Source organism: Hyperoodon ampullatus, assembly GCF_949752795.1.
Source record: "Hyperoodon ampullatus genome assembly, chromosome: 2".
Lineage (NCBI taxonomy): Eukaryota > Metazoa > Chordata > Mammalia > Artiodactyla > Ziphiidae > Hyperoodon > Hyperoodon ampullatus.
Window position 1 is genome coordinate 87,508,422 of NC_136915.1, and position 13,085 is coordinate 87,521,506.

The 13,085-nt window shown below is 36.6% G+C and overlaps 1 protein-coding gene across 1 annotated transcript in view; it reads right to left on the reverse strand.

Moving 5' to 3' along the window:
- The window catches only part of DPYD (dihydropyrimidine dehydrogenase), a gene marked incomplete at both ends in the record, with an annotated part of 823,320 nt that overhangs the window by 621,844 nt on the left and 188,391 nt on the right, over positions 1-13,085 (reverse strand). The window contains one exon of the mRNA XM_079721437.1: positions 5,119-5,206. Within this exon, the coding sequence (XP_079577563.1) occupies positions 5,119-5,206 (88 nt within the window). The remainder of the gene's footprint in view (positions 1-5,118; positions 5,207-13,085) is intronic.

The window sequence follows — 13,085 nt, forward strand, 5'->3', positions numbered from 1 at the left end:
CGATGAAGAGTGGCCCCCGCTTGCCACAACTAGAGAAAGCCCTCACACAGAAACGAAGACCCAATAGAGCCCAAAATAAATAAATAAATAAATAAATAAATTAAAAAAAAAAAAAGTCTTTTATTTTACATTGACTCATTTAGTCAGTTTTTTTTTTCTAATGTATATTATTAAATTTATCTAGATATAAAAGTCACAAAATCTAAGTACACAGATTATGTAAAATATGCACATCTGTGGAAAAACCAAAGCTTTACAACTTAATATAAAATTTTGAAAGAGAAAATAACTATTGTTTGAAATAAAGCATCATGAAATGAGAAACATTTTTTAAGTCATTTTTCACTAAATTTATAGATTGACCTTATGCATACTGTTTTTTCAAAAGAGAACTATTGGGCTTCCCTGGTGGAGCAGTGGTTGAGAGTCCACCTGCCGATGCAGGGGACACGGGTTCGTGCCCCGTTCCGGGAAGATCCCACATGCTGCGGAGCAGCTAGGCCCATGAGCCATGGCCGCTGAGCCTGCGTGTCCGGAGCCCGTGCTCCGCAACGGGAGAGGCCACAACAGTGAGAGAGGCCCACGTACCGCAAAAAAAAAAAAAAAAGAAAGAAAACTATCAAAAAATATAACCTAGTATTCACAGTTTGATTAATCTGAAACGTGTACTTCCGATTGAGAGATACAATTGCAAACAACAGCCTGCACGAACGAAGGAGAGGAAAAACTGACTGAGGAGGTATGATAGAATTGAGTGTACCTTTGGAAACTAGAGCTGTAATCCAGTTTGTAAGAAAGTAAAGCATGGAGGTATTGGCCTAAACTCCACTGAATCACAGAAACCTAACACAATACAACACAAGTGACATCCTTTTCTCAAAAAGGCACAAGGTTCATTGAGTTGGGTGATTCAATTACCCTCTCAACCTGGAAAGAACTCCCCTCCTGATTTGAAGTCCACTGGCAAAGCAATGTGGGACAGACTACATTGTACACAGCTGGTAAATAGCTAAAAAGCTGCAGGCTTTAAAGTACAAGTATCTCTGACCTTTCATGATTGGAGCAACGATTCTTCAACAAAATACTACTTACAACAGAGTTCCTTAAAAGTCTGCAAAAGATTACATTTTCAATTAAATACCTCCAAATATCTTCTCTTCATACGGAAATCTGTTTAAATAAATAGCAAAGTGCAATGCTTCATCAGGTAGTAAAGAATTAATGAAACAACATTTTTCCTAAAATAGAAATGATTCTAATCTTGTTTAGACACTTTATAAACTTTTCAAAGAATATCGTTATTCGCATTTTGTCTTTTTTTAATAAACTTTTGTAGACCTTAAATGAATGTGCTATACACTAATTAGAATCACAAAATCAATCAAGACAGTGTGGTACTGGCACAAAAACAGAAAGATAGATCAATGGAACAGGATAGAAAGCCCAGAGATAAACCCACACACATATGGTCAACTTATCTTTGATAAAGGAGGCAGGAATGTACAGTGGAGAAAGGACAGCCTCTTCAATAAGTGGTGCTGGGAAAACTGGACAGGGACATGTAAAAGTACGAGATTAGATCATTCCCTAACACCATACACAAAAATAAGCTCAAAATGGATTAAAGACCTAAATGTAAGGCCAGAAACTATCAAACTCTTAGAGGAAAACATAGGCAGAACACTCTATGACATAAATCACAGCAAGATCCTTTTGGACCCACCTCCTAGAGAAATGGAAATAAAAACAAAGATAAACAAATGGGACCTAATGAAACTTCAAAGCTTTTGCACAGCAAAGGAAACCATAAACAAGACCAAAAGACAACCCTCAGAATGGGAGAAAATATTTGCAAATGAAGCAACTGACAAAGGATTAATCTCCAAAATTTATAAGCAGCTCATGCAGCTCAATAGCAAAAAAACAAACAACCCAATCCAAAAATGGGCAGAAGACTTAAATAGACATTTCTCCAAAGAAGATATACAGACTGCCAACAAACACATGAAAGAATGCTCAACATCATTAATCATTAGAGAAATGCAAATCAAAACTACAATGAGATATCATCTCACACCAGTCAGAATGGCCATTATCAAGAAATCTAGAAACAATAAATGCTTGAGAGGGTGTGGAGAAAAGGGAACACTCTTGCACTGCTGGTGGGAATGTGAATTGGTACAGCCACTATGGAGAACAGTATGGAGGTTCCTTAAAAAACTAAAAATAGAACTACCATGTGACCCAGCAATCCCACTACTAGGCATATACCCTGAGAAAACCATAATTCAAAAAGAGACATGTACCAAAATGTTCATTGCAGCTCTATTCACAATAGCACGGAGATGGAAACAACCCAAGTGTCCATCATCGGATGAATGGATAAAGAAGATGTGGCACATATATACAATGGAATATTACTCAGCCATAAAAAGAAACGAAACTGAGCTATTTGTAATGAGGTGGATAGACCTAGAGTCTGTCATACAGAGTGAAGTAAGTCAGAAAGAGAAAGACAAATACCGTATGCTAACACATATATATGGAATTTAAGAAAAAAAAAATGTCATGAAGAACTTAGGGGTAAAACAGGAATAGAGACACAGACCTACTGGGGGTGGGCTTGGGGATATGGGGGGGGGGGGGCTGTGACGGGGCGGGGGAGAGGCATGGACGTGTATACACTGCCGGCCGTGGGGTGGATGGTTGGTGGGGGGTGGCCGCGTGGCGCGGGGGGATCGGCTCAGTGCTTTGTGGCCGCCTGGAGGGATGGGATGGGGAGGGTGGGAGGGAGGGAGACGCAGGACGGAGGGGATATGGGAACAGATGTATATGTATGACTGATTCACTTTGTTGTAAAGCAGAGACTAATAAAAAAAAAAAAAGAAAAAGAATCACGAAATCACTATTGAATTATAGAATATCTAAGGAAAATTTAGCTAGCATGGATCATAATTCTAGTATCTCCTCAAGCATGAAGCCAAGAATACTACTACCTTAGATATAATTTTAGCCAAAACACTTTCTACTTCAAATTTTGGATATTTTGTTTTACTCCTTTTCTCATGAGGTTATTATTAAATAAATGAGATTTCATGCACACATTTCACATAAATTATTCATTCTCACATACAAGACAGAGATCCTGTGACGATAAATGTTTGGGATACTACAAAGTTAGTATCCCTTTTCAGATTTCATCTCATTTACAAAACAAACATAAATCATTGATGATTTCCTACTATCTACAGAATTAAGTCTCAAATATTGAGCATAGAATTAAACTATTTTCATGACCTAATCCCAACCTAATTGTCTGGTCTCTTTCCCATCACTCTTCTTCACCTAATCTAGGCTTCATTTTAGCTACACTGAATTTATTATATTTCTCCAAATATAACACGTATATACCCATATTCTTGCTTTTTCATATTCTGAATACTCTTCCTGAACTGCATGGATTGCAGCACTAGCCATATTGAATTATGGCTAGGTTTTTGTGTTGCTTCATTTTTTAATGTATCTGGCTTTGTTATAGATTATGAATTTCCAAAAGGCAAGGTCATAGCAGAGATCCTTTCTTACCGAGTACCTGTCACTGTGTTTGGTAGATAGTAGGTGTTCAATGAATAACACCAGCTACAAAAAAAGTAATCACTTGTATAGTATTTACCATATTGAATGAATAGGGAAGTTAATCATTCCACATCAACAAAATATTTGTTGAATAATTACCATATTAGAGATTTTTTTCACATACAAATATCATTTAGTTTATACCATAATCCTGTAAGACAGATGCTATCTTTCTTTCATAAATGAAGATAAAGAAATAAGTAATTTTCCCTGGGTTCACAAGCATTCAATCTAAAAATTCAACCTGGACTTCAAATCCTAAAAAAACTGACCATGTAGATTAATACCATGTCCTATACCTAAGTAATAACCTCTAATTCTTTTGAAATCCTAAAGCTATATAAATTTATAATTTTTCTCCTACAATATTTTTTAAATCATTGACATATTGAGAAATGATCTTTATATATTAAAAGGTACCTGGTAGTTGAAGGGGCACTTTACTGGATTTTTGCAGCATTTTAGAACATAAGTGTTAAACCCTGTGAAAGGAGGGATTTGCTACATCTTTACGGGAAGATTCCTTCAGCTTTTGCTCAGTTAAAAGATAAGATACTTGGCTAAGAGCTTGTAATCTTCCTTTCACAAACAAAAGATACTATTAATTAATTATTCAATCAATAAACCATTCTCTTAGTGAATAAAAATTAGGCTTAGCCTTACATTGATTTAAAAAAAAACCAAAAACTGAAAGATCAAAATTCCTTTTTTTTCTACTCATGCCCATAAAAGTCTGTTTTATACTTTTACATTGTTGGGGGGGTTTTGGTTACAACTCTATCAGTCTCTATGAATTATTCCAAATCTTAAACAAATTCCCTTGATTTGTTTCAATGTGCTAGAGTTAATACCAAAGCACATTTTAAAACAAAGATACGGGCTTCCGTGGTGGTGCAGTCGTTGAGAGTCCGCCTGCCGATGCAGGGGGACACGGGTTCGTGGCCCGGTCCGGGAAGATCCCACATGCCGTGGAGCGGCTAGGCCCGTGAGCCATGGCCGCTGAGCCTGCACGTCTGGAGCCTGTGCTCCGCAGTGGGAGAGGCCACAACAGTGAGAGGCCCGCGTACCGCAAAAAAAAAAAAAAAAAAAAAAAAAAAAAAAAAAAAACAAAGATACCTCACAAATTTGAATGTGTTTTGATAATCAATGACAGTTCCTATCTATAAGCATTTAGCAAGTCTAAGCTAGAGTAAATCTAGCTTAGAGTAAATGCTTTGTATTAAAAAATGACTAATTTCAACACGAACTAATTTTTAAGACAATAAACAGTGAATATGCATTTCACAATAATCATATAATAAACTGGGAGAGACTAATTAATAAAATGTGCCACATTTTCACAGGCCTATAGAAATCATATTTTTAATACTTTAACCTAATTTACTAAGACAAGCTTTATGCTTTAATCATGGTCATAATAGATAGAGAACAAGATCAAAGGCTGTTATTAATTTTCACTTGCAGAACTGAATCCAAATTTACCTTGTTGGAGATACTTGTGATGAACGATTTAATATCTAGATTAGTTGGACAGCTCTTCTGACAGGGGGCATCTGCACATTTCAGGCATCTAGGGAATAAAATAACTGAATTAAAGAAACTATAAAGTAAGTGAGATAATATTCTATATATTCTCTACCCTATACCCATTCAGAGTTAGTGTCTAGTAAGAACAAATAAAATTATACTATTTTTAGATACAAAAATTTTTTAAGCAATAAACATAGAGTACTTGTGTTTCACTTTTTGCACACCTCCTAAGGTGTATGAAATGGCACCACTGAGGCTAATAACTGCCCTTTCTCTTGGTGTTCCTCCTAGAGTTTAAGAAGATCATACTTATTTAAGATACATCATTCATCCATCCATTTACTAAATCAGTCTTATTTGGATCCCTCACTACACTGATAATGCTTAGAGAATGGAGTCTTTTATGATAAAAGTTTTGTAGGCCTTTTACACCACAATTATTATACAAACACAAAAGTAAAGTCTCTCTTTTTACCACTTGTAAATTCCTTTCTTCCTCCATTCATCCCTCCCACTTTTCCACCCACCTCTCCTCCCAGCCTTCTTCTTGCCCTGCCATCATCCCTCCCGCCCTCCCTCCCTCCCTCCCTCCCTCCTCCAATTTTCTGATGTCTTTTAACCTACACATTATTCACATGGCAATTGGGCTTTGCAGTAGATGCCTCAATGCATAGACCAGATCTACCCCCTTTCCGACCGAAGCATTTATTCCTCCAGCTGCTGTGCCCTCACCTGAAGAGAACAAGCTGAAGCAAGGTCATGCCCCCTTTCCAGCCACAGCCAGTTTCCAATCAATCACAGGTCAGTGAGGGGAGGTAGAGGCCCAGTCTCCTTGCCCCCACTTGGGGAACAGTTCTGCAGGGATCTACTGCAGCCTTTATTGTAGCTATGTCTGTCCAATCCTGATTCCTTCACTCTTGTACAGATGTGGATCTTCTAATAAACTTCCCACATACTAATCTCATATCAGAATCTGCCTTCTGCGGAAATGACCAGAGACAGGTTCAAACTTCAGTGTTCCTAAGAACCACCTAGGAAGCTTGATAAATGTCATAATTTCCACAGAGAAGCCCCTCCTGAGTCTGAATTATTGGCCTCGGAATCTGCATTTTGGAAAGGTGATTCTGATAAACATGGTTGGAGGCACACAGTGAGAATCACAGTTCTATAATTACTACTTTAGGACTGAAACCACTGGTTAGAATGGTCTTTAATTTGTACATTCATATACGTATTTGTGTATTCATTCGATAAATATTTAATGAGCCCTTGTTACATAGCAGAACCTGGGATATGAGGTTATAAAAGTGATGAACAAGACCACCATGGTCCTGCTCTCATGGAACTTAAAGTTTGGAGGAAGTTCAGACATATAAAAGGCACCTGTAGTGGTCAGTGTAGTCAATGTGAATTTGGGTAAAAACAGCATGCTAAGGGAGCATATAAGAGGAACAGTAGTCCTGGAGGGAGAGAGTCAGGCAAAACGTATTGGGAACAATAACACTTAAAGGGATGACTGAAGAATGAGTGGGCATTAGGGAAGCAAAGGAGGGTGGGATTTGGAGTGCAGGGTCACTCAAGAAAATGACAAATGATAAAAACAGTACGTGCCAAGGCCTGGAGAGAAAAAACATGAGAGGGTAGGTGAACTAATGGAATCTGGTGTGGCATAAAGTGAAAGTGGAAGTAGTGAAAAATTAAGCTGGTGATCTGAAATTTAACATAGACCATTGTCACATCTGTCAGAAGACGAGAATTCTCTGAGAATTTCATTGAGAATGAGTCCCATGTTGCTCAGTGACAAAGGTCACTAGCTGGCTCATTTTCTATCCACTTCCATGTGTAAAGATGTTGGTTCATTTCCTTTAAGAAAACAATACCGGTCTCCTTGTCATTCTTTTATGAGTCAGAGAGTCCTCTTCATTGTCTGAACCAATTTCTCAGTACCTAATTAATATCTTGTTTTTAAATCTGATCTCTTCTCTCTGGTTTGTGCCCTTAGCCTTCTCTCTAAATTAAATTTTACACAATGAGTACCGAAGGCTTTTCATAATCAATTGTCCTCTCTGAAATGCAGTCATTAAACCTCTCCCCTATCATTTCACTAAATGCCATTGTTAGATTCACATTTATAATTTAGTTGAATTCCTATCTTCTTATACTTACGGGTTTTTTTTTTCCCTAAAACACTGTCACTGAGTTTAAAAAGAATTTCTTAGAAGTATGATCAGTAGGACAACAATCCAAAAAGAAAACAAAGCATGGTCTATTTGGTCCTTGATGTTGAAACAAGGTGATACTTATATGTGTTATCTTCACATGGATAAATATGTTGTACATTAATAGTGGTTTGAAAGGATTTCTTATTATGTGGTAAAATAAAGTAGCTAAAATAAAAATAGCTATAAAATAATATGCAATCTTAAATGTCTTCTGATTTGTAAAAAAGTCATTTTGACAATTTTTTAAATATCTGCCACTCCATAAGAATAAAGCAACAAAAATACTTGTTATGATAGATAAAGATATAGATAAATAGATAGAGGATTCTGGTTATCCCTAATGAAGTCACAAGTTTTCGGCTTTTCTTTTTTCTAACACCCAACTTGAATAATAAGGCAATTAAAAAATAAAGTTATAATGTCAGCAGGTATGAATGAGCCAAATTAATTCAAAGTGTATTTTTCTGTTCTTCCAGAGAAATCTTATATTCAACATAAACAGATTCACTTAACAGCACTGACAACACAACGAGTTTTAGTTGTGGTTATTAAGCCTCTTTACCAAATAATTCTCCTTTTATTATTGAGCTAGTTCACAAATAACAGCTGTTGGAAATGTCAAATGTTAATGAGGCAGGGCAATGGAAACCTGAATTGTAGCATTCTTTTTTTCTTTGGTGCCATGAATATGCCAGAATGGGCAGACTCTGATAATAATACCATCTTGCAATTCTCTAAGCGCTCTGCAGACTAAAGTGCATCAGGCTGCCATTAATCCCACTTATCACTCTGACAGCTCAGTAATTACACTACTGCTATAGCCAGGTAGTCCTAATAAAATATCAACCACTGCAGTGGAATGCATACTGGGGAGATGTTTTATTAAACTTGGGGGGGATTGATCATCAAGTGACATTAGTGTTGACCTATTTTTCTATTTGACAATAAATTATCCTTTGACCATGCCATAATAGATATTACAGAGTGCATTTACTGTACCAAATCAGAAAGGTACTGCATTACAATGATGTAGGCAAATGGTGTAAATAAAATAGCAGAAATGCATGTCAGAATGTATTACCTAAATTGCTTTAAATGATTGATACCATGAAAAATCACAGACACAGTACTTAGGGGAATATGTCAACAATTATTGTAAACCACAGTCCTACATAAATTTTTCATTAGAAGTAACATTTAAATTACACTTGTTTTTATCCTCAGTCATTTAATTCCCCTTTTATGTTTCAAAGTTACTCTTTTATAGTGCAGTTTATTTTTAAGTGCATTGTAAGAGGCAAAAGTTAATTCAGATAAACATTTATGTAATATTTTAATTCCCAAATAATTACATTTATACTGAGTATGCTAAATTATTTTTAAAGCAATAAAAAGTCTTAGATTTTTTACCAATGATGAACCTTTTTCATTTTTATATTTAATAGAGAGGATAACTACAGATTTCATTAAAAGCAAAATATACAATCTTTAATAATGTTAATCCTTCATGATCCAACATCACCATAAAAATGTATGAAAACTTTAGTACCGCTACTTAAAGGACAAAATTATTAAAGATATATTGATCCAGGAACTTTCTCTAGGGAAAGAGAGCTATGATTCCTTTCCCCAAATATCAGTGAGGCTGGACAGTTTTGCGGTACGCGGGCCTCTCACTGTTGTGGCCTCTCCCGTTGCGGAGCACAGGCTCTGGACGCGCAGGCTCAGCGGCCATGGCTCACGGGCCCAGCCGCTCTGCGGCATGTGGGATCTTCCCAGACCAGGACACGAACCCGTGTCCCCCTCATCGGCAGGCGGACTCTCAACCACTGTGCCACCAGGGAAGCCCGGAGGCTGGACAGTTTTACTCCACAGTATGACACCAAAAAACATTATAGTGAGCAATGAACTAAAGCATTTCATTCTTCACACATCTGAGAACAGATGCCTGCTTCTTTTATTGTTAAGCATACATAGCAGTTGGAATAGTAACATATGCTTGTTGAAGAATTTTCTAATCCATGAGTTTAAATAATAATTTCTTTCTCAGCTTAAAAAAAATCACACAAATCTGTCTGAAAGACTTGAAAACTCACATTGCATTGTCTTTGTGTTTTTTGCTAGACTTTGGTTCAATCAAGTCAGCACTGTTTCATCAGGTTATGTATAATCTATGTTAGCTTATATAATCAAACTGGGCAAGTCAATATTTACATTAAAAAATTTAAATATTTTCTTAATATTCATGCTGTATTTCCTCAGATCTTTGATATTCAGTACCTTTATTTGGAAGGTCTAACTACTTCAGGTGTAGCAGTGGGTACAGGATCTAACTTCTCCACCCTATTATAACCAGTGTAGGCAAATATATAGTCTAATATCCTTCCCCAACTTGGCAACATTTCTACTGAAACTGGGCAGAATGGAGTATCAGATTGAATGGAAGGTGTGTGAATCAAGAAATGGAGATTAGAAGTGTCATACATATATCTGAGTTCCACAGCTTACATCACTTGCACCCAGATTCTGTCATAATAAAAGGACCCAAGAAAGCTGGTTGGCATCTTTAAAACATGATGAGACTAATCCAATGTTCTGATGCATTAAATATACAAGAGCCATTCTCAGCTTCCAATAATTCTCCCTGCTTCTCTCAGTATTCCATTAACAGCCTTTCCTATATACTTTCTGACTCTGCTTCTCTGATTACACCAGAGGTTCTTACTAGCTCAAGGGTATTTGGAACTAACTTTGAATATTCCTAATATGCATCTTGTCCCAGTTTGTACATTCCACTGGGCTGGAAAGCTATGGCAACATCATTTACAATAACTGAATTTTTTTATCCGGTGCACCGTTCTGCCTTTTAACCCCACCAATGATGTTCATGTTTTAAGGCTTTTAATATTTATTTGATTTTATAGGTTAACAACAAAACAATTTTTAAGTAAAGATATTTATCCACTAGAAATTTCCATTCACATGTGGGTGCTCCAAGACAGTTCAAAAGAAGCAAAAATTAAGGATTCCCTGGTGGCGCAGTGGTTGAGAGTCCGCCTGCCGATGCAGGGGACACGGGTTCGTGCCCCGGTCCGGGAGAATCCCACATGCAGCGGAGTGGCTGGGCCCGGGAGCCATGGCCGCTGAGCCTGTGCATCTGGAGCCTGTGCTCCGCAACGGGAGAGGCCACAGTGGTGAGAGGCCTGCGTACCACAAAAAAAAAAAAAAAAAAAGAAGCAAAATTTAGAACAGTACACAATTCACACAATCAATGCTCAAAACATTTTGTTGGATGATCATGAGTCTAGGAATATAACATAGTTAAAAACTTTTCTACAATATTTCTATAATCTGTGTCAAAAAATTGTTTGTCTCAAATACTAATAGCTAAAAATGTGCATTTTACACTTTTTGCATATTTTGAGTTAAATGAAGGAACTTAAAGTTAAAAATAATACTCATTTTTCATCTTCATATATAACTGATTCTTAAAAATTAATAAGACCACTTTTATCTCCACTTCATAGATGAGAATATTGAGCCTCTGTAAATCTCCCAGAAGCATAATGAAACCAGTGGCCAAGGCAGCTGAAGGAACTACTGGAACATATTTACCATCTTACACCCATCTAGCCCATTCAGGTATGAAGACAACTCAAAATTTTAAAAGGTGATGTTTTACTGACCTCATCTCTTGACAACACTAGTGCCTCCTTCCCAGAGTAATTTGAAGACTGAGAAAAAAGCAGTTGAGAAGTCACAGCTAGAAAAAGGCTATAGTATCCTCTCTCCTAGAGTCCAATTTTAGTTCAAGAAAAAAAAACAGTGGAAGGTAGTCTTAACCATCTCCTCAAGAGGCTTCTCAAGTCAAGATGAAAACATTAGAGTTTTATGATATTACACAGTTTCGAAGGCTAATTCAATTACAGCTTTAAACAGCTTTGGCTATAGCCACTTCTATTGGAAAGATACTTTTTGAGCATATTCTTATTTTTGAAAAAACTGTGTGTGCCACAGAAACCTCAACAGCATAAGCCATAAATTTGCATACATCTTGTCCTGCAAGCAAATGAAACACTTCCATAAGAATTTAGTATATATTACCTCCTGAAAAATTTTAAACAAACATATTGTCCTATTTTACTACACAAAGAGAGTATCATCATGAGTATCTGAAGAATGCTGCTCTTAAACTTAGATTTTTCTCTTTCTTACAAGAGCCAATGGAACTTTCAGTTTTTGTTGTACAGAGGTGGAACAAGAAGAATGTGATGGAATCTGTAAATATTATAAACTGCAGGAAGTCGTTGAAAAAAAATAAACACACACCATGCATATATGCATAAGACAGAAATAATTAGGTATGAAAAGAGAACCAAGTACAATTAAAGGAAGTGGGGTCAGTCCTTAAGGCTTTCAGAATCTACTGGGGCTTTAAGATACTAGAAATAGCAGTTTTAAATAATAAGCCAAGATTTAAATACCAATACCAAAATCTAAAGAAAATAGGTTTATTTGCCAAATGTAGGTTACAGCAGTTAAGGAAGAGTGCCCCCATTTCCAATTTCTCTCTTATAAATTTATTTGAAGAGTACAAGATGATGACTTACAAACTGAATTGTTGAAATGGAATAAAAAATGTTATTATATTGTAACTATTACAAGTAATTAGGGACTTCCCTGGTGGTCGAGGGGTTAAGACTCTGTGCTCCCAATGCAGGGGGCATGGGTTCAATCCCCAGTCAGGGAACTAAAATCACACATGCCACATGGCGCAGCCAAAAAAAAAGTAAATATTATACATTCACAAGTTTTAAAAACATGTCAATAACACAGAAACACTTAAAGTCAATGAATACAGAACAAATCAAAGTATTTATTAAATGTTTTTTTCCTGCCAAGTAGATATCTAGGCCCTAAAACCTATGATATAATTTTATCCCTGTCATTTGCAGCTACAACAGAGGTATACTTCTAATAGATAAAAGTCCTGCTTTATGTCTTGGAGGGATGGTCCACTTGGCAACACTCCTAGGAAACCATTTTTTATCCACCTTAAAGATGGTGGTGATTGAGAGTATTTAAAGGGATTGAAGATGGCCAGATTCACGAAGAAGATAAAGAGCTTCCTCTGTCTTGCAGTAATGAGAGGGTGATAAGCCATGTAGCTGGATAGGGTTACTTGTGAGACTTGGTTATACTAAATATAGGCAGCATAAACAAGCCAGATTATACATAGCATATAGGTATGATATACAGAGCGTGTGTGTGCACACACCCAGACTTATGTGTACACTAATATTAATTACTAAGTGCTCAAATGTGCTTGCTTGTCCAAAGCCTTTAAATGTATAACCTCAGAAAGCATAGCATAGAGGTTAAGAGAACAAGCTCTGGATCTTGATTGCCCATATTTAATTCTTGACTTCACTGTACTGGTGTTAAGACTTTAGGCAAATGACCTAACCTCTTTGGGGATCAGTTTTCTCATATGCAAATGGAGATAATAATTTGTACTTCAGAGGTTTGTTGTGAGAATGTTTAAATATTATACACTTACACCAAATAGTATGTACTTCTTTAGTTACTTAACAGGCATTCTCTATAACTCTCAAAATGCTCTGAAAAGTTATGCGTTGCTTTCTCTCCTTTAATGTGAAAGGGGTCCGTGAAGAGTCACAGTATAGTGTTTTACAG